Below are 27,422 nucleotides of genomic sequence, written 5' to 3' on the forward strand. Positions count from 1 at the left end.
GCCTTGTGTGCTTTCATCTCCCTCTCATCATCTCCTGCTTTATCTGTTCCACAACGGTGCCACGTGTGAAATCCAGCATGTTGGTGTAAAAGATGAGAGAGAGACAGGCACGACCTCAGCGGCACTTCTTACCATGTGGCGAAAGACGTATTCTCAAATTTCATCATAGAATTCACAGAATGAATAAATTAATACAAATGACACATTATTGTGGATCAACTGAACTAATGTTGCATCGGCACAGCCGATCGGCTTGTATTCCAATAATGGAACACCATGGTGAAAAATGATGATTAGTGAGTCCTGACGCTCCTCACAGTACCGTTTCCGCTCACTTCCCAGCCTTGTCCACTCGTCACGCCACCAGGAGATAATTACGTGTAATCAAACCCGCCTGCTCCATCTGATCACATGACCAGTTAACCACCAAAGAGACCGGCGTGGTTTTCTAGTCACATGGTTTTCCCCGAGCGCCTGTGTCGCTTTAACAACTCGTCAACCAGCACGGCAACGGGCATCTACCTTCTCCTGGATCTCGGTTTAATACAGTTCAGGTAGTGATGTTCACAGCGGCCCAACAAAGGTAACAAGTTCTCAACAGAGATGAAATCTCATTTAATTCAGTTCTCTGCCTGCACAACAAATAAATGTATCGTTTCAATTTGTTCAATTAAATTCTGAACTGACTACAACATGTTGTTCTTCACCAGGATCTGAGATAAATGTTTTCTCATGGGATTTCAGACAGAAAAAATTCCAATTTCAGGCTCAGGATCATAGGATGGTTGTCCTGCGAAGAGCAAAACCAACCCAAAACGTTGCCAGACACAGCATTACTTGACGTAGAAATGACGTAGAAATCATAAAAATCCTACCATGAGGTCATATGTTCACGATTTCACGGACTACTACACATGCCATGTTCTTCTGGAGAGGTTTCGTATACATATTATTAGATATTATTATTATATATATTATTATATATAAGCATAAAAAGATGTAGGGGCATTATCCCTAACCCTTCATGTAAAGGCAGAGCTGGCTGGCTTATCCCATGATCCTGGGGTGTGATGAGATGTAGCAATGCAGTTTAGCAGGTCTCAGGCATCAAAAGCACCACTCAACACGAGAACAAGGAAATTTGCTTCTAGAGAAACCCTGGCTGGCCGAAAGCTGCTCTACTATTCAGAGTTCGCTGCTGAGAAGGTAATTGTTATGCTCCTGTCTTCTGTGTGGCATTAAACTATGCTGTGATGTTGTCTCGTTAGCGGCAGTTTTCATTGGAAAATTGCATTGTTCATTTACTATGTGAAGCTACTGACTGGATGCCAGTGTAGTGTAACGTTTTAGCCTTTCAGGGACACACGTTGTCCAAGAAGCATAACTCATCCAATTCTATCTAGTAAACTGATTACTTTATCTTCTGTTCAAAGATTGTTCAATTGAATTTTTCCTTTGAAAATCTTTCTTGACACATGCAACAGATTTGGGGTCAAAAAAGAGAAAATAACAAAATAAAATAATGTATTAAATTAAAAATCATTAGTGTAAGTCATCAGTACAATTACTCAAATGTTATACTTTGATGTGTCCAGAGAATTATTTATGCGGATGAAGCGTCAGAAACGCGTCAGAATGGACTATGCTGCTGGGATGATATTGATCCAGTGATTGGATATTGCTCTGCATTCTTTGTAGTGTGGTTGCATCTGAAATATCCATGACTTGCTTTAAGGGTTAAGACACAGACAACAATGAAGGCATATTGTGGAACTGCTTTCTGTAAAAGAGGACAGACGCTGAAACAATGCATTTCTTTGTTTGTCAGGCATGGCATTTTCTATGGTGTGGGCGATGACTGGCTTCCTCATGGTTCTGTGTGTCAAAGAACTGAACTCTCTGGTGAGTTTCATTCTGTTTATTAGAAAACAACAGCCTCTGCTTCGTACAGATCACGAACTCACAAGAAACCAACATATGCCACACTTCGCTCTACACTATCTGCTCAGTAATAGGTTTCATGTGATAGATCTTATATGAGAAGGAGCCAACCCAGGTTCCAGACTCAGATACCTTGCCAGACAACCTTATTCTTTAGGAATTGTAGCAACAAGCAATTACATTTCAGTGGTGAATTTCAATTTTCAGCTTTCCCACATATCCATGGACACAAGTATGAAACATCTGCTACACAAACGAGGAGGTATGAAACATGTAGCCTGGTCTGAAGAGTGCAGACCTTCATATAAATCGATATTCAAAATACATGTTTAACATTAACCCTAAAAGTGTGTCTTTCTATATAATTATATTATAATAATGTAACATCTAATATTTTTTATGCAGTTAGCTCTGCACTGTTGCAGTTTGTCATTGAGGTGGAAATAATCGCTCCAGACAACGTAACAGAAGAACAGGTCAAGTCGTCTGTGAATGCGTCCAGCTTCCCCCTGAGAAACTCAAGCGAGATTTTAAGCGTGGACATTACCACATGTGAGCAGCTTGCACCAACATATTCATTGCAATGAATTGCATTTGCCCGTTTATGTATTTGTTGACCGACGTCACTAACCCCCTCGTGCATGTCCTCAGTCTGCGCGTCCAACGGCTCTGTATTGCAGTGCCGGTGTCAACAGCAGTTCTTCTGGGGAGCAGACGTCTGCTCCAGATACGGGGTGTGTGATCAGATTTCTGGTGGAGCGTGCACATGCATCAATGGCATCTCTGCTGATGGGCACTTTTGTCAAAGTGGTGAGCAAGTTATGCAGGTTTTTTATTAAAATGTGCTTTCTACTTCCTCCTTTCAGTGGAAAATATTTAAAGTCTAATAGGAAAAAACATTCTTCCAACAAATAATATTTCCTGCAGTTATCTGAGAGTCATTTGCATAAGAATCTGGTCTGGTATCTTCTGATTGCTGTGACTGTTTTTACCCCTAAATATTTTTAAGCAGGTTTACATAATGATGAAAAAGCACTGATGGCATTTATAGAGTTGACATTTTTTTTAAAGATTAGAAACTGAAAGATACTGACACTCATAAAAATGGATCTCGATTATAATCTTGAGAACTCGAGATTTAAAAATGATTCAGTTGGTAGTCAACATCTGTCATCCCCTGTGTACAAGGGGTATTGGTAGTTAGTAGTTGGTATTGGTAGCAAACAAAAGGAAACGATGAGAAGGGCGTGTGCTAGGAGGGAGTTTAAATTGTTCAGAATGAGGAAGTAGGGTGTATGAGAGCTGTCAATCGTGACATACAATCAGGGAAAAGTTCATGCTATTTTGTCTTCATGCCTCTTCTGTCTTCTAGATGTTGATGAATGTGCTGTACAGCCATCCATATGTGGTCCAAACTCCAACTGCACCAACACAATTCTAAGCTACAACTGCTCATGTTTGAATGGATTCAATGTCAAGATACCAGGCTTTTCCATAAATAATGTCAATAACACGTGTCAAGGTAAGAAGTACATGTACAGTAGGCTAATCTTAATAAAGAAATAGAACTTTATATTACATTATTTTAAACAAAATTGCCTATAACTATATTAAATGTTTCTCTGTCGCTACTAGACATTGATGAATGTGCAGTAATACCATCAGTCTGTGGTCCGAACTCCAACTGCACCAACACTATTGGCAGCTACAACTGCTCATGTTTGAATGGATTCAGTGTCACATCGCCAGGCTTTTCCATAAATGTCAGTAACACGTGTCAAGGTAAGAAGTTCATTTATAGTAAACTAATCTCAATGTAGAAATACAACTTTACATCACATTATTTTAAACAAAATTCCCTAAAATCTATATTAAACCTACCTCTGTGTCTACTAGACATTGATGAATGTGCAGTAATACAATTACTCTGTGATCTGAACTTCAACTGCACCAAGTGTTTTAGAATATAATTTAAGTTAAATTAATGTATTTTTTTTCAAATAAAGCCATAGAGTTGTGAGAATCGTACTTTAATTTTTGAATATCATTTTTTTTGTTAAATTAGATGTGAATGAATGTGCAGTAATACCATCAGTCTGTGGTCCAAACTCCAACTGCACAAACACTATTGGCAGCTACACCTGCTCATGTTTGAATGGATTCAGTGTCACATCGCCAGACTTTTCCATAAATGTCAATAACATGTGTCAAGGTAAGAAGTAAATGCATAGTAAGCCAATATAGAAGAACAACATATATAATATGATAAAAAAAGTCCCTAAAAACTGTATTACACTTTCTTCTGTCACTACTAGACATTGATGAATGTGCAGTAATACATCAGTTTTTCGTCTGAACTCCAACTGCACCAATGTTTTTTAGAATATATTTTTTACTTAAATTGAGATTTTATTTTCTGTCAAATAATGCCAATGAGTTGTGATAATTGTACTTGATTTTTTTATTAGCAATATTTTTCTGTTGCATTAGATTTGAATGAATGTGCAGTAATACCATCAGTCTGTGGTCCAAACTCCTACTGCACCAACACTATTGGCAGCTACAACTGCTCATGTTTGAATGGATTCAGTGTCACATCGCCAGACTTTTCCCTAAATGTCAATAACACATGTCAAGGTACGAAGTACATGCAAAGGAAGCCAATAAAGAAGTACCACTTATAATAACTTTTAAAAAAGTCCCTAAAAACTGTATTACATTATCTTCTGTCACTACTAGACATTGATGAATGTGTAGTAATACCATCAGTCTCTGGTCTGAACTCCAAGTGCAGCATTTTTTTAAGAATATATATATTTTTTAATTGAGATTTTATTTTCTGTCAGATAATGCAAATGAGTGGTAAAAATTTTACTCTTAGTTTTTGATTATCAATTTATTTTGTTGCATGAGATGTGAATGAATGTGCAGTAATACCATCAGTCTGTGGTCCAAACTCCAACTGCACCAACACTATTGGCAGCTACAACTGCTCATGTTTGAATGGATTCAGTGTGACATCGCCAGACTTTTCCATAAATAATATCAATAACACATGTCAAGGTAAGAAGTACATGCATAGTAAGCCAATATAGAAGAACCACTTATATTACATTATAAAAAAGTCCCTAAAAACGGTATTACACATTCTTCTGTCACTACTAGACATTGATGAATGTGCAGTAATACCATCAGTCTCTGGTCTGAACTCCAACTGCACCATTTTTTTTTAGAATATATATATTTTTTAATTGAGATTTTATTTTCTATCAAATAATGCAAATGAGTGGTAAAAATGTTACTCTTAGTTTTTGATTATCAATTTATTTTGTTGCATTAGATGTGAATGAATGTGCAGTAATACCATCAGTCTGTGGTCCAAACTCCAACTGCACCAACACTATTGGCAGCTACAACTGCTCATGTTTGAATGGATTCAGTGTCACATCGCCAGACTTTTCCATAAATAATGTCAATAACACATGTCAAGGTAAGACATACATGTACAGTAAGCTAATCTTAATATAGAAAGAGAACTTTATATTACATTATTTAAAAAAAAAAATCCCTATAACTATATTAAATGTTTCTCCGTCGCTACTAGAAATTGATGAATGTGAAGTAATACCATCGGTCTCTGGTCTGAACTCTAACTTCACCAATTTGTTTAGAATATATTTTTTACTTAAATTGATATTTTATTTTCTGTCAAATAATTCCAAAGAGTTGTGATAATTGTACTTTAAGTTTTTATTTTCAATTTATTTTGTTGCCTTAGATGTGAATGAATGTGCAGTAATACCATCAGTCTGTGGTCCAAACTCCAACTGCACCAACACTATTGGCAGCTACACCTGCTCATGTTTGAATGGATTCAGTGTCACATCGCCAGACTTTTCCATAAATGTCAATAACATGTGTCAAGGTAAGAAGTACATGCAAAGGACGCCAATATAGAAGAACAACATATATTATTTTATAAAAAAAAGTCCCTAAAAACTGTATTACACTTTCTTCTGTCACTACTAGACATTGATGAATGTGTAGTAATACATCAGTTGTTCATCTGAACTGTAACTGCACCATTTTTTTTTAGAATATGTTTTTTTATTTAAATTGTGATTTTATTTTCTGTCAAAAAATGCAAATGAGTGGTAAAAATTTTACTCTTAGTTTTTGATTATTAATTTATTTTGTTGCATTAGATGTGAATGAATGTGCAGTAATACCATCAGTCTGTGGTCCAAACTCCAACTGCACCAACACTATTGGCAGCTACAACTGCTCATGTTTGAATGGATTCAGTGTGACATCGCCAGACTTTTCCATTAATAATATTAATAACACATGTCAAGGTAAGACATACATGCATAGTAAGCCAATATAGTAGAACCACTTATATTACATTATAAAAAAAGTCCCTAAAAACTGTATTACACTTTCTTCTGTCACTACTAAACATTGATGAATGTGCAGTAATACCATCAGTCTCTGGTCTGAACTCCAACTGCAACATTTGTTTTTTAGAATATATTATTTATTTAAATTGAGATTTTACTTTCTGTCAAATAATGCAAATGAGTGGTAAAAATCTTACTCTTAGTTTTTAATTATCAATTTATTTTGTTGCATTAGATGTGAATGAATGTGCAGTAATACCATCAGTCTGTGGTCCAAACTCCAACTGCACCAACACTATTGGCAGCTACAACTGCTCATGTTTGAATGGATTCAGTGTGACATCGCCAGACTTTTCCATTAATAATATTAATAACACATGTCAAGGTAAGACATACATGCATAGTAAGCCAATATAGTAGAACCACTTATATTACATTATAAAAAAAAGTCCCTAAAAACTGTATTACACTTTCTTCTGTCACTACTAAACATTGATGAATGTGTAGTAATACCATCAGTCTCTGGTCTGAACTCCATCTGCAATTTTTTTTTTTTATATATATATTTTTTATTTGAGATTTTGTTTTCTGTCAAATAATGCAAATGAGTAGTAAAAATTGTACTCTTAGTTTTTGAAGAAAAAAAAAGTCCCTAAAAACTGCATTACACTTTCTTCTGTCACTACTAAACATTGATGAATGTGTAGTAATACCATCAGTCTCTGGTCTGAACTCCAACTGCAAATTTGTTTTTTAGAATATATATATTTTTTAATTGAGATTTTATTTTCTGTCAAATAATACAAATGAGTAGTAAAAATTGTACTCTTAGTTTTTGATTATACATTTATTTTATTCTATTAGATGTGAATGAATGTGCAGTAATACCATCAGTCTGTGGTCCAAACTCCAACTGCACCAACACTATTGGCAGCTACAACTGCTCATGTTTGAATGGATTCAGTGTCACATCGCCAGGCTTTTCCATAAATGTCAATAACACATGTCAAGGTACGAAGTACATGCAAAGGAAGCCAATAAAAAAGAACCACTTATAATACATATTTAAAAAGTCCCTAAAATCTGTATTACATTATCTTCTGTCACTACTAGACATTGATGAATGTGCAGTAATACCATCAGTCTCTGGTCTGAACTCCAACTGCAACATTTGTTTTTTAGAATATATTATTTATTTAAATTGAGATTTTATTTTCTGTCAAATAATGCCAATGAGTTGTGATAATTGTACTGGTTTTTCTTTTTCAATGTTTTTTTGTTGCATTAGATGTGAATGAATGTGCAGTAATACCATCAGTCTGTGGTCCAAACTCCAGCTGCACCAACACTATTGGCAGCTACAACTGCTCATGTTTGAATGGATTCAGTGTCACATGGCCAGACTTTTCTATAAATAATGTCAATAACATGTGTCAAGGTAAGACGTATATGTACAGTAAGCTAATCTTAATATAGAAAGAGAACTTTAAATTACATTATTTAAAAAAAATCCCTATAACTATATTAAATGGTTCTCCGTCGCTACTAGAAATTGATGAATGTGCAGTAATACCATCGGTCTCTGGTCTGAGCTCCAACTTCACAAATTTTTTTAGAATATATTTTTTACTTAAATTGATATTTTATTTTCTGTCAAATAATTCCAAAGAGTTGTGATAATTGTACTTTAAGTTTTTATTTTCAATTTATTTTGTTGCCTTAGATGTGAATGAATGTGCAGTAATATCATCAGTCTGTGGTCCAAACTCCAACTGCACCAACACTATTGGCAGCTACAACTGCTCATGTTTGAATGGATTCAGTGTCACATCGCCAGACTTTTCCATAAATGTCAATAACATGTGTCAAGGTAAGAAGTACATGCAAAGGACGCCAATATAGAAGAACAACATATATTATTTTATAAAAAAAAGTCCCTAAAAACTGTATTACACTTTCTTCTGTCACTACTAGACATTGATGAATGTGCAGTAATACATCAGTCTCTGGTCTGAACTCCAACTGCAACATTTGTTTTTTAGAATATATTATTTATTTAAATTGAGATTTTACTTTCTGTCAAATAATGCAAATGAGTGGTAAAAATCTTACTCTTAGTTTTTAATTATCAATTTATTTTGTTGCATTAGATGTGAATGAATGTGCAGTAATACCATCAGTCTGTGGTCCAAACTCCAACTGCACCAACACTATTGGCAGCTACAACTGCTCATGTTTGAATGGATTTAGTGTGACATCGCCAGACTTTTCCATTAATAATATTAATAACACATGTCAAGGTAAGACATACATGCATAGTAAGCCAATATAGTAGAACCACTTATATTACATTATAAAAAAAAGTCCCTAAAAACTGTATTACACTTTCTTCTGTCACTACTAAACATTGATGAATGTGTAGTAATACCATCAGTCTCTGGTCTGAACTCCAACTGCACCATTTTTTTTTAGAATATGTTTTTTATTTAAATTGTGATTTTATTTTCTGTCAAAAAATGCAAATGAGTGGTAAAAATTGTACTCTTAGTTTTTGAAGAAAAAAAAAGTCCCTAAAAACTGCATTACACTTTCTTCTGTCACTACTAAACATTGATGAATGTGTAGTAATACCATCAGTCTCTGGTCTGAACTCCAACTGCAAATTTTTTTTTTAGAATATATATATTTTTTAATTGAGATTTTATTTTCTGTCAAATAATGCAAATGAGTAGTAAAAATTGTACTCTTAGTTTTTGATTATAAATTTATTTTATTCTATTAGATGTGAATGAATGTGCAGTAATACCATCAGTCTGTGGTCCAAACTCCAACTGCACCAACACTATTGGCAGCTACAACTGCTCATGTTTGAATGGATTCAGTGTCACATCGCCAGACTTTTCCATAAATGTCAATAACACGTGTCAAGGTACGAAGTACATGCAAAGGAAGCCAATAAAAAAGAGCCACTTATAATACATATTTAAAAAGTCCCTAAAATCTGTATTACATTATCTTCTGTCACTACTAGACATTGATGAATGTGCAGTAATACCATCAGTCTCTGGTCTGAACTCCAACTGCAACATTTGTTTTTTAGAATATATTTTTTATTTAAATTGAGATTTTATTTTCTGTCAAATAATGCCAATGAGTTGTGATAATTGTACTGGTTTTTCTTTTTTTCAATGTTTTTTTGTTGCATTAGATGTGAATGAATGTGCAGTAATACCATCAGTCTGTGGTCCAAACTCCAACTGCACCAACACTATTGGCAGCTACAACTGCTCATGTTTGAATGGATTCAGTGTCACATGGCCAGACTTTTCTATAAATAATGTCAATAACATGTGTCAAGGTAAGAAGTACATGTACAGTAAGCTAATCTTAATATAGAAAGAGAACTTTATATTACATTATTTATAAAAAAATCCCTATAACTATATTAAATGGTTCTCCGTCGCTACTAGAAATTGATGAATGTGCAGTAATACCATCGGTCTCTGGTCTGAGCTCCAACTTCACAAATTTTTTTAGAATATATTTTTTACTTAAATTGATATTTTATTTTCTGTCAAATAATTCCAAAGAGTTGTGATAATTGTACTTTAAGTTTTTATTTTCAATTTATTTTGTTGCCTTAGATGTGAATGAATGTGCAGTAATACCATCAGTCTGTGGTCCAAACTCCAACTGCACCAACACTATTGGCAGCTACAACTGCTCATGTTTGAATGGATTCAGTGTCACATCGCCAGACTTTTCCATAAATGTCAATAACATGTGTCAAGGTAAGAAGTACATGCAAAGGACGCCAATATAGAAGAACAACATATATTATTTTATAAAAAAAAGTCCCTAAAAACTGTATTACACTTTCTTCTGTCACTACTAGACATTGATGAATGTGCAGTAATACATCAGTCTCTGGTCTGAACTCCAACTGCAACATTTGTTTTTTAGAATATATTATTTATTTAAATTGAGATTTTACTTTCTGTCAAATAATGCAAATGAGTGGTAAAAATCTTACTCTTAGTTTTTAATTATCAATTTATTTTGTGGCATTAGATGTGAATGAATGTGCAGTAATACCATCAGTCTGTGGTCCAAACTCCAACTGCACCAACACTATTGGCAGCTACAACTGCTCATGTTTGAATGGATTCAGTGTGACATTGCCAGACTTTTCCATAAATAATATCAATAACACATGTCAAGGTAAGAAGTACATGCATAGTAAGCCAATATAGAAGAACCACTTATATTACATTATAAAAAAGTCCCCAAAAACGGTATTACACATTCTTCTGTCACTACTAGACATTGATGAACGTGCAGTAATACCATCAGTCTCTGGTCTGAACTCCAACTGCACCATTTTTTTTTAGAATATGTTTTTTATTTAAATTGTGATTTTATTTTCTGTCAAAAAATGCAAATGAGTGGTAAAAATTGTACTCTTAGTTTTTGAAGAAAAAAAAAGTCCCTAAAAACTGCATTACACTTTCTTCTGTCACTACTAAACATTGATGAATGTGTAGTAATACCATCAGTCTCTGGTCTGAACTCCAACTGCAAATTTTTTTTTTAGAATATATATATTTTTTAATTGAGATTTTATTTTCTGTCAAATAATGCAAATGAGTAGTAAAAATTGTACTCTTAGTTTTTGATTATAAATTTATTTTATTCTATTAGATGTGAATGAATGTGCAGTAATACCATCAGTCTGTGGTCCAAACTCCAACTGCACCAACACTATTGGCAGCTACAACTGCTCATGTTTGAATGGATTCAGTGTCACATCGCCAGACTTTTCCATAAATGTCAATAACACGTGTCAAGGTACGAAGTACATGCAAAGGAAGCCAATAAAAAAGAACCACTTATAATACATATTTAAAAAGTCCCTAAAATCTGTATTACATTATCTTCTGTCACTACTAGACATTGATGAATGTGCAGTAATACCATCAGTCTCTGGTCTGAACTCCAACTGCAACATTTGTTTTTTAGAATATATTTTTTATTTAAATTGAGATTTTATTTTCTGTCAAATAATGCCAATGAGTTGTGATAATTGTACTGGTTTTTCTTTTTTTCAATGTTTTTTTGTTGCATTAGATGTGAATGAATGTGCAGTAATACCATCAGTCTGTGGTCCAAACTCCAACTGCACCAACACTATTGGCAGCTACAACTGCTCATGTTTGAATGGATTCAGTGTCACATGGCCAGACTTTTCTATAAATAATGTCAATAACATGTGTCAAGGTAAGAAGTACATGTACAGTAAGCTAATCTTAATATAGAAAGAGAACTTTATATTACATTATTTAAAAAAAATCCCTATAACTATATTAAATGGTTCTCCGTCGCTACTAGAAATTGATGAATGTGCAGTAATACCATCGGTCTCTGGTCTGAACTCCAACTTCACAAATTTTTTTAGAATATATTTTTTACTTAAATTGATATTTTATTTTCTGTCAAATAATTCCAAAGAGTTGTGATAATTGTACTTTAAGTTTTTATTTTCAATTTATTTTTTTGCATTAGATGTGAATGAATGTGCAGTAATACCATCAGTCTGTGGTCCAAACTCGAACTGCACCAACACTATTGGCAGCTACAACTGCTCATGTTTGAATGGATTCAGTGTGACATTGCCAGACTTTTCTATAAATAATGTCAATAACACATGTCAAGGTAAGAAGTACATGCATAGTAAGCAAATATAAAAGCATTTTTTAAAATTATGTTATTTCAATACCAAATTCCCTAAAACCTATAATACAGGGAGTGCAGAATTATTAGGCAAATTAGTATTTTGTCCACATCATCCTCTTCATGCATGTTGTCTTAATCCAAGCTGTATAGGCTCGAAAGCCTACTACCAATTAAGCATATTAGGTGATGTGCATCTCTGTAATGAGAAGGGGTGTGGTCTAATGACATCAACACCTTATATCCGGTGTGCATAATTATTAGGCAACTTCCTTTCCTTTGGCAAAATGGGTCAAAAGAAGGACTTGACAGGCTCAGAAAAGTCAAAAATAGTGAGATATCTTGCAGAGGGATGCAGCACTCTTAAAATTGCAAAGTTTCTGAAGCGTGATCATCGAACAATCAAGCGTTTCATTCAAAATAGTCAACAGGGTCGCAAGAAGCTTGTGGAAAAACCAAGGCGCAAAATAACTGCCCATGAACTGAGAAAAGTCAAGCGTGCAGCTGCCAAGATGCCACTTGCCACCAGTTTGGCCATATTTCAGAGCTGCAACATCATTGGAGTGCCCAAAAGCACAAGGTGTGCAATACTCAGAGACATGGACAAGGAAAGAAAGGCTGAAAGACGACCACCACTGAACAAGACACACAAGCTGAAACGTCAAGACTGGGCCAAGAAATATCTCAAGACTGATTTTTCTAAGGTTTTATGGACTGATGAAATGAGAGTGAGTCTTGATGGGCCAGATGGATGGGCCCATGGCTGGATTGGTAAAGGGCAGAGAGCTCCAGTCCGACTCAGACGCCAGCAAGGTGGAGGTGGAGTACTGGTTTGGGCTGGTATCATCAAAGATGAGCTTGTGGGGCCTTTTCGGGTTGAGGATGGAGTCAAGCTCAACTCCCAGTCCTACTGCCAGTTTCTGGAAGACACTTTCTTCAAGCAGTGGTACAGGAAGAAGTCTGCATCCTTCAAGAAAAACATGATTTTCATGCAGGACAATGCTCCATCACACGCGTTTTGTTTTTGAATGTCAGAAATGTATATTTGTGAATGTGGAGATGTTATATTTGTTTCACTGGTAAAAATAAATTATTGAAATGGGTCTATATTTGTTTTTTTGTTGCCTAATAATTATGCACAGTAATAGTCACCTGCACACACAGATATCCCCCTAAAATAGCTAAAAATAAAAACAAACTAAAAACTACTTAAAAAAAACATTCAGCTTTGATATTAATGAGTTTTTTGGGTTCATTGAGAACATGGTTGTTGTTCAATAATAAAATTATTGCTCAAAAATACAACTTGCCTAATAATTCTGCACTCCCTGTAAATGTTTCACTGTCTCTACTAGACATTGATGAATTGTCAATAATACCATCAGTCTGTGGTCCGAAATTCAACTGCACCAATTTTTTTTAGAATATATTTTTACTTAAATTGAGATTTAAAAAAAAAAAAAGCCAATGAGTTGTAACAATTTTACTCTTAATTTTTGATTTTCAATTTATTTTGGTTGATTAGATGTGAATGAATGTGCAGTAATACCATCAGTCTGTGGTCCAAACTCCCACTGCACCAACACTATTGGCAGCTACACCTGCTCATGTTTGAATGGATTCAGTGTGACATCGCCAGACTTTTCCATAAATGTCAATAACATGTGTCAAGGTAAGAAGTACATGCAAAGGAAGCCAATATAGAAGAACCATTTATATTACATGATAAAAATCCCTAAAAACTATATAAAACCTACATCTGTCTTTTCTAGACAGTGATGAATGTGCAGTAATAAAATTAGTCTGTGATCTGAACTCCAACTGCACCAAGTGTTTTAGAATATAATTTAAGTTAAATTTTTTTTTTTTCAAATAAAACCAATGAGTTGTGATAATTTTACTTTAAATTTTTGATTATCACATATTTTGTTGCATAGATGTAAATGAATGTGCAGTGATACCATCAGTCTGTGGTCCTAACTCCAACTGCACCAACACTATTGGCAGCTACACCTGCTCATGTTTGAATGGATTCAGTGTCACATCACCAGGCTTTTCCATAAATAATGTTAATAACATGTGTCAAGGTAAGAAATACATGTATAGTAACCTAATCTCAAATGCAAGTGTCACAGCACGAAACAGATGGTACAGGAGCAGGGTCATGCAGTTGGGGTGTCAAAAAGCCATTGGTAGACAACAACCAAGGCAGATTACACAAGGGAGAGAGCTGGCGGGGAATCCAGGGTCAGGCGCTCGGTTGGCAATGTCGAGGGCAAACAAGAGCAGGAACTGATAATCCAAAAGAGAAGTCAAGAACGTTGGGGTCTATGGGAAGCTTGGTCCATCCGAAAATACTTACAGCACTGGGAGTCGATGCGGAGTTGGTGGAGTGGAGTGGCGGCTGTTACAACAAGACACCTTTAAATGACATTTGGCATCGCACAAGTTCGGGGACGCACTCGCAGACATGCTTGGAGCGGGGGGCATTGGAAGAGCTGGGGAGGATGACCGGAGGCGCTTGACCTGAGGGAGGGAGGCACAATGTGAGTGGGAACGAGAGTGGGGCAGATGACTCTGGCTCCGCGAGGGGGTCTGCGAGGGGGTGAGGCTGGCAGGACCGGGGCAGAGGAGAACAGGAAGACGGCTGTCTTGAGGATGGTCCGGGATCGTGGGTCGGATGGGGGGGTGTCTTGGGTGGCACAGGCGGACGCTGTTGCGTGGCTATGTGCGGCAGGAAGGTGGGGCAGGAAGCAGAAGCGGAAGTGGAAGCCCGGAAGCGTGACAACATAATTCTTTTATAGATCCTTAGAAATTGATAAAATTTTGAACTACGGTGAAGTACACGTATGGTGAAGTATGGTAATTGAATCTCATTACATAAGTGCGCTTGCTAGATCTGTAATTTGTGATCTTAAAGCAATCCGACCAATAACTTGCATATCTTCATATGCACAAGAAGAGATGCATTCTGGAGTGAGGTCAATGTACTTACATATATTAGTGTTGCAATGTATTCAACTAATAATTTTCATTCTCTAGCTAATCCTACACAAGCTCCCACTACATCGATCACATCAACTACTCCAAGTTACATAAGTATCAATATGCAGCTGACAATTAGCGAAGACTTTGATATGGACTTGAATGATGTCGGCACTTCAAAGTATAAGACCTATGCGAATGACATAATTAAAGCTGTAAGTATCATCATGCATACGCAATACAAGTAATGGTCTCATGCTTTTTGAATCTTCTATCACACGGGTCGGCAACCTTTAACACTCAAAGCACCGAGAGCCGCAAATTCTTTGTAAAATGAAGATAACACTTTGTATGTTGTTTTTACTTTAATGATAGGCTAGTGTGTTGCTTGTGAAATATAGAAAATATAGCAAATATTTTGAAAATGTAGAAAACTACATCTGAGTTGAGGGGGGTTTACTAACCAGAATATTGTAGAAATCAATGATGTGACGAATGTTTAATCACCCAGACGAGTCTAAAACCTGGCCGCACATGTTTGCAGGAAACCGAGGAGTTCTGGTCAGCCTAACTTCACTTCTCAAATTAGAGTTAAGATATGGAAATCATTAAACACTAAATACTTCAAATGACTGTTTACTCAGCCCAATAGGCTTCAGATATAGAAACACTTCTCTAATTGAGTAGGTGTGGTTGTGGCGGACGTATACGTATATACAGCATTTATGACTCATATTTTAAGTGACAAAAATTAAACACATTGCATTTGCAATGTAACAAGATCACAATCTTCAATTTCAAATCACCAAAAAAAAAACCAAAATGATTATTTTCCAGAGCCACAGTGTAAGGATGAAAAAGCTGTGGGTTTGCCGACTCGTTTTAGCAGCATGCCTATTTACATTTTTTTTTACATTTACAGCATTTATCAGACGCTCTTATCCAGAGCGAATTACGATCAGTAGTTGCAGGGACAGTCCCCCCTGGAGACACTCAGGGTTAAGTGTCTTGCTCAGGGACACGATGGTAGCAAGTGGGATTTGAACCTGGGTCTTCTGGTTCTACTACCGGCTACTACTAGGCTACTACCGCCCTATATGTGAACAAGTGTTTAAACACTGACTAGAATATACTGTTGCTTTTGTAATATAACAGGTACCTCCTCTGGAAGTAAATTGGCCATACTGATTATATAATTATGTAATATTCATGTCCCCCCCCCCCCCTGTTGTATTTCTGTCCAATTTATAATGTATTCAAACCAAGCTGTTATTCTGCTGCATAGAACTGATGCCTTTTGACCTTCCAGAGAATGTATAACACTCTTCACACAGGTTGAAGAAAGCTACAAAAACCACGCAGGCTACAGTCCGGGCACGGCGAAAGTCATAGGGTTCAGGTACATGCAGCTACATTTCCCAGTGTACCTCGAGGGTATGGATGTCTACTGTTAACTGCGACCATTAATATTTACATTTCCTGGAGGTTAACCACTGAGACCGAAGTGAACTAGGGCATCATACGGTAGAATGCTGTGCGGCCATTTTATTCCAGGGCATCCTTTAAGACAAAACGGGCACGATTGCTTCGAAGAGATCGCCTTTGGGTCCGGTGGGTGGAAGCGCTGCGCCCCTCCAAAAAGAGAGCCATCACATTCACATCCATCACCTGGAGGGATGATTCATTAATATTTAGGAGACATGCCTCAGCTCCGCTTAATTGGGGTTCAACAAACACAAAAATTACATGGCACCATGTCATCATTCTCAGACCCCAGGATTTGCTTCTAGAACTTTCAGACGTCTCATGAAACATTGCCTGCCTTCTACAATCCCAAGGAGCACTATTTCCTTCCAGATAATGTCCTGACTGCTATTAATGTACTAAGTACTAATGAGCAACCCTGTGAATTAAGTCTAAATATATTTCCATAACTCACCCATTAGGCAGAGGTAGGAAATGAACATGTCCCATTAAGCTGGTGAAAAATACATTCCCAGGAAATGAATGCTGTTCAAGAGATATCTATTTCCATTCTGTTTGTATCCTGCTGCATGACTGAACAAATGTCTATCATCTGGGCGACGTAAAAATGATATGATGCAAACTCCCAATCCAGGCATACCTTCAATCAATACATTGATTTGTCTGTTCAAGTGAAATTCATGTAATGGATTCCATGTGGCCTACAAGTAATATTATGGCCCTTTCTAATAAGAATAATATATCGATGCCAGTGTGCACAAGAAGAATGTCTTCTGTTCTGTTTACATCAGGGCCGGGAGTGTGGTGGCAGATATCTCAGTAAAGACCAGTAGCACAACTTATTTAATGAGTGCGAACGAAGGCGTGGCACAGAACCTTATAAAGGATGGTTACAATTTACCAGACAATCCACTAGCAGTGTCAGGTGAGAGGAAAATTCCATCCAGTCTATACAACATGCAGTTCACCTTCAATTGAAATCATTTACATTTACGGCACTTGGCAGACACCTTAATCCAATTTACAATCAGTTCTGCTTTGCTAGAACTAGAAATCGGGACATTTTAGCACACTCGAGGCTGTAATTGTGCAATAAACGCTTCTGTCATTTCATAGAACAAATCAATTTAAGAACAACGAATGGCTCAATATATCCTGAGCAGATTTTGACATTACGCTGTCCAACGGCGATGCCATCTAACTGGACCGTGAATGGGAAACCCATTCAAGCCACTCCCGATAAGTACGAAATAAATGGTGACGTCCTTACAGTGAAGGCGGTGGGCATAACTGATAATGGTAAGTTATGTCATTTTAAATACTAGCATTTCTTTAACTTATCTTTACTGCTTGTTGGACCATTGGACAGTTCAGTCTGGAATTCCGATATTGTTTGAAGGCGTTGTATCCGTAACGCATGCAATCTTTTCCTCTCCTCACAGCTCGCTATGCCTGCCAATCAGCAATGGATTCTGTACCTTTATTCCAGTGGCAGGCTGTTGGCGACATAAAACCTTTACCCAATATCCAAATCTATGCCACAACTCAATTATCATGCGATATTCGGACGATTGAGTTGCAGTGCTGCGCGGAATCTGGCTATGAAGTTGAATGGAGATCTTTTAACACAAGCGGTAATTTGTGTCCATTTTAAGAGATGAGAACCAGGGGGACATTTCACCAGCTTCACATGACTTGATTTAATTTTATGTATTGACTCCCTAACTAGCATCACCAAGCATCACTTGTAATTTTTTTTAAATTTTATTTTAAGTCTGTCGTTTCTATACCTGAAGCCTCTTGGGCTTAAGTAAGCAGTTATTTGCATCCATAACCTTGCCCCTCCTTGTCTATGTGACCTGCTTCATATCACCACTTCTTCCTGCTCTCTCAGGCCATCTTCTTCCTCTCATCTTACTGTTCCTTTGGCCCATCTTATCACCGCTCTGCTCCTCGGCTCTGGAACTCACTTCTCTCCTGACATTTAGATTATCTTCCTTTATTCAAGTCACGGCTCAAAGCTCAACTGACTTATCATGCTGTTTTATTTAATTCTGTAGGGTGACCTTGGGTTATAGAAAGACACTCTGAAATAAAATATATTTTTATTGTTATTGTACCCAATAGGGTACAATAACCTCTAGGCAATAAGCTCTAGTGGTTAAGGAAGCGGTTAAAGGAAGCGGCTCCGTAATCGGTTCGAATCCCGATCCGCCACTGTGCAAAGCACCGTCCCCACACACTGCTCCCCGGGTGATGGGTTAAATGCAGAGGGCAAATTTCACTGTGTGCACCATGTGCTGTGCTGCTGTGTATCACATGTGACAACCACTTCACTTCACCCTTCAGTAGTTGCACATGTATTGTTACTGGAACCGATGGTGGTGCTGATCGGCGGTATTTTTTTTATCATTACAGCAGGCCAGTGTGTCACCTATGGCTACCCGATTTCTGTGGATAAGTGTAGCAATGACACTTACTCTGAGAGCTTTGTCTGCCAGCTTAAGGACGGCTCCTTGAAGGACTTTGCTTACAGCTCCAGCCCGGTGACCTTGAAAATATTCAGCCGTGATGAAAGTGAGTTTTTTCCACCGCTTGGCACACTTTCTCTCTGCAACATTAAAGATGCTACCTGTGTGCTGCAGAATTCACTTGTAACGATGATGCTTACGGTGTCGGGGAGAAGGGCGACACCATCAACGCGCCCTGTCAGCCGAATACGACCGGTAGCCGAACGGCAGTCTGCACTTCCGGGAACGGATGGAAGGTCATTGAGGACAACTGTGTGTTAAATGTGATCTTCAATTTGCTGACACAGTCACAGGTCAGACACATGTTCTAACCAAAAGCTCAAGTAAAAACATTAAGGAATACTTTACATTTATGGCATTTATCAGACGCCCTTATCCAGAGCGACTTACAATCAGTAGTTACAGGGACAGTCCCCCCCTGGAGACACTCAGGGTTAAGTGTCTTGCTCAGGGACACGATGGTAGTAAGTGGGATTTGAACCTGGGTCTTCAGGTTCATAGGCGAGTGTGTTACCCGCTAGGCTACTACCACATGTTATAACACTTGCGTCAAATGTTATAATCTCACTTCATTCAGTTCGACTGCTACCGTTAACGGTGGCCACAGCAGATCTGGACCTGAAAAAAATGCCGTCCTCACACCAGATGTCTTAAATCATGAATCATCTCCCCATTATTATTCAGTTCTTGGATCGAAGGCCCATAAATACCTGATGTGTGGGCTCTGTACACCTCATCTAACCACCATACCGCGGTTTCTTTTACCTTGCAGACAATAAATGCCAACAGCCTTCCCGATTTCATCGCGCAGCTCACTACAGCGGCAACGGAGAACAGCCCGGCAATCGCACAGTCAGCCGCCACGGTTCAAAGTATCGTCACCATCCTGAACAATATTGCAGAAGTTTCCAAAGGCATCAAAATAAACAGACTGGTGATGGAGGTGGGAGTTCGTCCAAATTTAAACTATGCATTCTTCAAATAAAACAATGTACGTTTTGAAAAATCAGAAATAATATCAGACGAAACGTCATAATTTTTTGACATGGGCAATGTTCATAATTGGTATGTAGTCAGTTTCCTCCATTTGCTCCTCCAGAACTTTCTGAAGGTTATGGATGTCATCGTGTCTCCAAATGCCACTGGCGTCTGGAGCAACATCAACTCCAACAGTATGAAGAATTCCAGCTCCTTGCTCCTGAACGCAGTGGAGCAGGTGACCGAGGCTCTCGCCGACGACCCTCTGGTGATAACGACGGGCTTCCTCCAGCTCAGCAGGTCCGTGCTGAGCTCAGCGGCAGCCGCTCTGGCCGTGAACTCGACTGCGGAGATCTTCATCCCCGACACGCAGATACCCGGCAACAACACAGTCCTCACCACCGTGGCCTTTTCCAACCAGAGCAACTTCCTCCCGGTCAGGAGCAAGGCGAGCTTCAACGACACAAGCAGCAAGATCAATGCAATCGTTCTTCTCATCAAGGTGAAGAACGCCACATTCAATAACATCTCGCTGACCTTTGACCTTATTAATGACAACTTTACAAGTCCTCAGTGTGTATTTTGGAACTTCAATCTTTTTGGTGTCGGAGGGTGGGATACATCAGGCTGCCGGCCGAAGTACAAGTCCAACGGCACCGTCACCTGCGAGTGTAACCATCTGACGTCCTTCTCCATCCTCATGTCTCCATACGTCCCCGAGGATGAGGCCAAGGTGTTGGATTTCATAACCTACATCGGCGTTGGTATCTCAATGGGCAGCCTGGTTGCGTGTCTCATTATTGAGATCTTGGTTTGGAAGAGCATGACCAGGACTCCCACCTCCTACATACATCACGTGTCTGTGGTGAACATCGCCGTGTGTCTCCTGATTGCCGACGTGTGGTTTATCGTTGGAGCTGCGGAAACGGCGCGAAAGCACGAAAACCCCGACGCATGCAACGCTGCCGTGTTCTTCATGCACCTTTTCTACCTCGCCCTTTTCTTCTGGATGCTCGTCTCTGCCGCCTTCTTCTGCCGGGCGGTCTTCGCCATGACAAAGGTGTCTAAATCCACCATGAGGGCGATTTCCTTTTCTGTGGGCTATGTGCCCCCCATCCTTATTGCCGTGGTCACCATAGCAGTCACTGCCCCTGCAGACAATTATCTAAGCGAAAACGCCTGCTGGCTCAGGTGGGACAGAAGCAAGACCCTCTTGGCGTTTGTAGTCCCTGCCCTGACCATCGTGGCTGCAAATTTAACCATCCTGCTCGCGGTCATCATCAAAATGTTGACGAGGATGGGTGGGAAGACCAGCCAGGTCTCGGAAAAGCACTCCCTGGTGCTCATAGGCAGATGTGTGGCTGTTTTAACACCGATTTTTGGCCTGACCTGGGCACTTGGAATTGGGATTGTGACTGACCCAGGAAACTATGGCCTCCATGTTTCATTTGCCTTCTTCAATTCGTTGCAGGTAGGACCTTCTCCAATTTTTTTAGCATTTGCAAACAATCAAATGATCTAAGAATTCTGAATTAGGTGTTTCTCTCCTGTAAAGGGTTTCTTTATATTGCTGTTTGGAACGCTTTTAGACAAGAAGGTACCACTTCACTGTATCTTGGATCTTGTATTACATATTACATTATAAATGGGACTTTATGAAGTCCTAGTGTCTCTTGTTTTGTTTTGCATTTGTAGATTCGGGCAGCTGTATCGGGAAAGTTCAGCCTTGCGTCTTGGACCTCAAACCAAAGCAAGGTAATTCCAGTCCATTCCATCCTATTTGTTGCAATGAAGGCCGAATTAACATCGTTGGGAGAGCGTTAGTTATGGGTTTAGGGTGATAGTAGTCTAGTCTAGAACACACTAACCTATGAACCAGACAAATACAAAGTCCCAGGTTCAAACCCCACTTCCGTTGTGTCCCTGAACAAGACACTTAACCCTGAGTGTCTTCAGGGGGACTGTCCCTGTAACTACTGATTGTAAGGTGCTCTGGGTAAGAGCGTTAGTTAAAGGCCATGATAAATCAACTGATTTTTATTTTTCTCGTCAGACCACAAGTGCTGGAAGGTCATTAACAAGCCGACTGGACCTCTTCAGATTGAGATTGAAAAGAACGTGTAAGTCCACGTCCATGAATAACTTTTATTACTATTAAGAAAACGTGAATAAAGCGCACGCATTTTCCTATTCATTTTTTTCAGATGCTTACAACACCTCTGGTGGGACCAGAAGCTTTCCATGTTCTTCGGGCTCTCAGTAGCCGAAGGTTTTTTCTTGCTCTTTCCACACTTTTAACATGAATGCACTTTAAATGTTCTTTTAATCATGCTTATTATCAGAAATTATAAAGGAGAATGTTAACTTGCTGACAAATGGAGGAACTCTTTACATAAATGTGTACAAACCGCATGCTTTGATAATAACTCATTAGTAATGAAATGTTGTCAGATGCAAGACCAAACTGTATTTTTGTTCTGCTTTATCCTTTGAAGTTTTGGTCATGATGTAGTGATTTGTCATTAGATCTCGTCTGAAGACAGAGATAAATCACACGATTAGCAGTACACGTGTAGACACGCACAGGGCCGTTAAACAAAAGCAAATCCTCTACCCAGAAAGCAATTTCCCAGCTGCACAAGTCAGCAAGGCCTGGAATCCACCACCCAGATCCGGCCAGCCGCCATCGATCTGCTCTGCGGTAATTAGCTCTGCTACCCGTGTTGCCGCTGGCGCCGTAGAAAAAAAAAATCCAAACAAGATATGATAAGAAATGTGGCCTTCCCAGGACTGACACCCAATCGATGCGTCACTGTGACTGCGAGAAGAAAACAGCGGCATTCCGAATTCTTCTTCTACCTCTCTGATGAAGAGCACGGACTGGCGTCTGTGGGATTGAAATTGTTGGACCCTTCATTTGTGAAGAGAAGAAAGCTCTGATTGGACACCTTGTGGCTCTGTGTTCAAATTCAAATTCAAATTTTATTTGTCACATACACAGTCATACACGGTATGATGTGCAGTGAAATGCTTTCTGCAACTGCTACAGACCACAGTATTGCAAATGTTGCAAGTAAACAATGAACCAATATGCAAATATTGCAAACATAACCAAGTATTACACTTTTACGTCTTTAACATAAAATATGTTTAAAGAAAAGTGTTGTGTGTTGTGTTGTGACACCCGGTGTGGCATGTCCAGCTCCATGGTGGTAAAGGGTCTTCTTTGCGTCATGGGGACGATTTCATTAACTTCCTGCTCTCTTGTCCTTTGATCTGAGCTGATCTGAGATCTGCTGGCAGACGCCGTAGGAGAATCTCCACAATTTCATTCATGGCTTCAGAAAACTCCCACTTTCGGACTCTTCCATCTCTTCCAAATCAAACACTGGTGAATAAAAGTATATTTTCATATCATTTCATGGCCTTATTTTCCCCGTCGTTTGATGTTTGATGGTTTGATGATTATAAGGACAAGAGTCAGAGGTGAGAGACGGACCCGGATATTGTTGGAAGATCAAAGCTTGACAGGCTTTTCAGGTTACTTTCATTTCTTTCTTCCACCCCACGTCAGATTATTTGATCAAGAGAAGATTTACCCATCGTGCCTGACTGACACGATCTATTTGATGGAGTCCCACCTCCATCAAAGGCGGCTCAGATGGAAAAGTGGGTTTTAAATGATTGCGTTAAGACAAATGATTGCTTTCATTAAAAGTTTAGCAAGCAGCAAGTCTGCAAACTCGAGCTCCGTCCCCCTCGTCCAAATCTCTGGTGGTTCCTTCATCAGACGCTGCTGGTGACGAGTCAAGCATCAAAGATAACGGGAGACTTTCACAAGTGTTCAAATACCAACGATTCCGAGTCTTTAGCTGCGTTCTGATAACCAGCGAGCGCACAGCAAAACGCGGGCCTGCCTTTCTAAAAATAGGAGGCGCCGTTCTCGGGCTCTTTGAAACGGAACTGTTTCTGTCAGACAATATTGCTCGTCTTTGTACTTCTGCTGGAAGAGATGTATAAAAAGAGCACAGAATGCGGACGTGGAACAGCGCAGCGACGCCGTCGGCGGTGACTGGACCAGAGTGAAGAAACTCCGCCCCCCCGTTCCGACCCGTCACGTACAGCAGATACTTCATCACTTCATCTCCTGTCAATGTCAGGATGCATCTGGGGGAAGGAAAGAATTCCAAAATGGGCCATGGACTGAGGCAAAAAGATAATGCTGATGATAAAAATAATTTCGAGTGGACAAAACGAATACGAGCACAAACAAATAAAGCCCCGAAAGCCCAGACCTACACAGACAACAGGCTTTCCATGTCCTCGCGGGTGGAGAAATTGAATAAATCTTATCGCACTTGCGCCCAAACAATGGACTCGAACAGCAGATAAAGCCTTTTTTTTCACCCACAAAGCATATAAATCTTCTCTTAACATCAGGTTAGGCCGGGCCACTCTGGATGAGAGTGAAATTATTTTTTCACAACTTCTTTTCCACCCGCTTTAATCACAGTCACCGGGAACATCAGAGAGAAATCTGTCCAATCAATTTACAAAGCAAATATTAAACATCCATCAGAAAGCTTGGATTAAAGCACTGATGCCAGTCTGAACCTTGGTGTTAATAGTGGGCGTGGTCCTGAGAAGTCTCTGAGGAGAAAGGGAGGTGATGGATGCTGCGCTGCAGGAGGGGGCTTAAATCATCCAGAATGAGGAAGTTGTGCATGCGAGAGCTGTCAGTCATGGGTGGGGTGGGTAGTTAGTTCCTCCACGGCAACATGTAGGGTCAGTTTCTCAAAGAACTAGAGATGGGCAAAACATGTCCAAAAATATCACCGAAAATCACGAGCATTCACAAAACCGTGAATTATATTCAACATCATTCATCTTCAAAACCAAGGTTTCAGACCAAAAATTCCTGGTAAAAAAAAAAAAAAACAACAACTCGATCAATCATTAGCAGAGCTGGTAATTACATTGCAAGGTCTCATTGGCAAGTCTCAGAACAGGGATCTAGCGATCGATTGTCTAGGAGCGATCGATCAGCGCTAGCTATCATATCTATCTAGCGAAGCGAGGCGAGGCAGCTAGCTATCGATCGAGCTATCTAGCTGAGCTAAGCGATCGATCTATCTATCCGATCGAGCGATCTAGCTAAGCTATCGATCAGAGCGAGCTCGCGAGCGAGCTAGCGGCGCTCGCGCTATCTCTCTCTCTCGTCTCTCTATATATATAGATAGATAGATCATATATACACACACACTCACATACACACACTCACCACACCACACACACACACACACACTGTATATACATATAACACACACATCATTCTGGCACCTGAATAATTATTAGTTGTGTGGCCAATTTCGGCCTGGCAGCACCTCCTCAGAAAGGCGACTGACACGATCTACTGTAGCCAGAGGAGGAAGTAAAATCCCCATTAGAGACCCAGCAGAGCGAACCAGCCGCGCATTCGGTGCAGGGACGGGCGGAGGAGCTGGAGATAATGGCTGGTTATCAGTTGTGCTTCTGTCATGCTGGTAGACGGAACAAGGGAAGGTAGCAAATTTGATGAAAGAAATAGAGCGAAGCGCATCACGGTGGTGAAATGTCAAATCTAATTGAGTGACAGCGGTTGCTGGATTTGTTTATTAGTGAAATGCAGTTTTCGACTCGTACGAACCTTTTGATTTGTGGGGAAAAAGTGAAGCTGACACCTGATTTCTTTTTTCACCGAGGCATAAATTCTCAGCAAGCACACATATGCTGAAACAAGGAAAATATGAATTTACTCATTTCTTGCCTAGATGCACACGATTCATTTGCGGCACGGACTCTGAATGGCCTTATTTACTTATGCAGTTTATGAATGGAAGCGTGCACGCCACGACAGAATTTATTAATCAAAAGAACGTTTATTGCTCAGCTGCAAATGAAAGAAAAGGTGCGTTGCACTTTTTCACCCGGTGCTCGGCACCGCAGGTGAGGAGTCGGCAGCAGCCGATATTCTATTGGATTCCCCCGTCAGGGGGATTAGGGCCAGATTTCTGGTAAATGTAGTCTCGGCAGCGGGGTTACCTCCAGTCCGAGCTTATTGAGCGATTTGTTCACCGCCTCGATGGTGATACACTTCCCAACGCTGGATGTCAGCTCCTGCATTTCATCCATGGATCCTGAAGTTAGGACTGAAACAGAACTACATGCTGTTCATCCGACACTTTTATTGAAAGCATCAGCATTCAAGTTTCAGGGGTACAGCGGACATAAAGATACTGGAGTTGGCCATGCAGAGTAAGGAGGTAAAAGTTGGGGTGTTGGGACCACATGGTGTGGAACTGCCTTGTGTTTAGGGTTGACAAAGCCAGGCAAGTTTCCATGAAGTCACTGTGTAAGTAGGAAATGGGTTCCTCGTGGAGGTCTTTGTGAGACGCCACATCCTGGACCATCATCTGTAAGGGAACGGAGTTGAGGAAGTCCCAGCAGATGCATCCTGAAGGTGCTAATGGCCTTCTAACCTCTTTATGTTATCTATACGGCAAAAGTGCAATATATACAATTAAATTATGCCATAGAAAGGTATCTTAACGTTACTGCACTTAGCTATGGAAATATTAATGTATATATAAATTGATGTACTACTCTGCCTATAGCAATGTGTTACCCAAATGCATAAAAGCATAAAACAGAAACGTTTCTCTGTGCTGAAAGGACAGATTTGAAACGTGCTGTACTATTCGCTGCATCACCACACTATGATGATTAAATCACTCGACCAGTAAACAGCCTTTTTTGGAGTAACTATGGTATAAAGTCGAATTCTGATGCACTTTTGATGCTGTGTTTGTAATGGATGAATCCTTACTTGATTCTGATGGATGGGTTTCAAACCCATATTGTGTATAGCATCTTTGAAGCATTGTGGATGAGCTGATATCAGACTATGTGAATCACAGGGAAAATGCACTGTTTAGACATTAATGGTCTGGTTGCAAAAAGTCAGTTGCCATGGCTACTCTGAACTCAGCCTCCATCCATTCCCTAATCCCGCTTAATTAGGCTGGAGCCTTTCCCAGCAGTCTTATGGTGCCCAGGACAGGGTACCAGTCCATCACGGCGTGAACGCACGTCTACTTTCACCCAATTGTTTCAGCCAGTGTCCTGCCACTGGATCACCTACCGTTCATTAAATATGAATCTGGAGACTCAGGAATCCATGACAACACTGGAAGAAAACCTACTAACCAGTTCTTCTGTGACAGTGTGCATTCATACAGTTCAAATAATTCTATGGAACTATGGAATCTTTTGTATTCCCCGTATCTATATTTTCCATTGGCTTTATTAAATAATTAGACACCTTTTATTTGTA

The 27,422-nt window shown here is 39.3% G+C and overlaps 1 protein-coding gene across 6 annotated transcripts; it reads left to right on the forward strand.

Moving 5' to 3' along the window:
* The first annotated feature begins 1,122 nt into the window (after positions 1 to 1,122).
* On the forward strand, positions 1,123 to 23,467 carry LOC114784848 (fibrillin-2-like). 6 transcript variants are annotated; one of them, XM_028970604.1, is made up of 41 exons: positions 1,123 to 1,206; positions 1,829 to 1,902; positions 2,149 to 2,203; positions 2,347 to 2,493; positions 2,593 to 2,751; positions 3,314 to 3,463; positions 3,577 to 3,723; positions 4,007 to 4,153; positions 4,432 to 4,578; positions 4,855 to 5,004; positions 5,282 to 5,431; positions 5,720 to 5,866; positions 6,147 to 6,296; positions 6,577 to 6,726; positions 7,206 to 7,352; positions 7,630 to 7,779; positions 8,065 to 8,211; positions 8,492 to 8,641; positions 9,124 to 9,270; positions 9,550 to 9,699; positions 9,986 to 10,132; positions 10,413 to 10,562; positions 11,043 to 11,189; positions 11,469 to 11,618; positions 11,904 to 12,053; positions 13,597 to 13,743; positions 14,009 to 14,158; positions 15,114 to 15,271; positions 16,391 to 16,455; positions 17,333 to 17,466; positions 17,658 to 17,840; positions 17,984 to 18,175; positions 18,960 to 19,118; positions 19,187 to 19,365; positions 19,845 to 20,015; positions 20,172 to 21,521; positions 21,606 to 21,647; positions 21,746 to 21,805; positions 22,104 to 22,170; positions 22,255 to 22,319; positions 22,669 to 23,467. In XM_028970604.1, the coding sequence occupies exons 2-40, from the start codon at positions 1,831 to 1,833 to the stop codon at positions 22,311 to 22,313; spliced, it is 6,522 nt and encodes a 2,173-aa protein (XP_028826437.1). In that variant the 5' UTR covers positions 1,123 to 1,206; positions 1,829 to 1,830; the 3' UTR covers positions 22,314 to 22,319; positions 22,669 to 23,467. The 6 variants fall into 6 exon arrangements, with proteins under 6 accessions (XP_028826437.1, XP_028826436.1, XP_028826439.1 ...); XM_028970603.1 differs by having other exon boundaries at positions 1,124 to 1,206; positions 22,255 to 23,467; XM_028970606.1 differs by lacking the exon at positions 8,065 to 8,211 and having other exon boundaries at positions 1,124 to 1,206; positions 22,255 to 23,467.
* Positions 23,468 to 27,422: the final 3,955 nt, after the last annotated feature.

The sequence above is a fragment of the Denticeps clupeoides genome, chromosome 2 (genome assembly GCF_900700375.1).
Source record: "Denticeps clupeoides chromosome 2, fDenClu1.1, whole genome shotgun sequence".
Taxonomy (NCBI): Eukaryota; Metazoa; Chordata; class Actinopteri; order Clupeiformes; family Denticipitidae; genus Denticeps; species Denticeps clupeoides.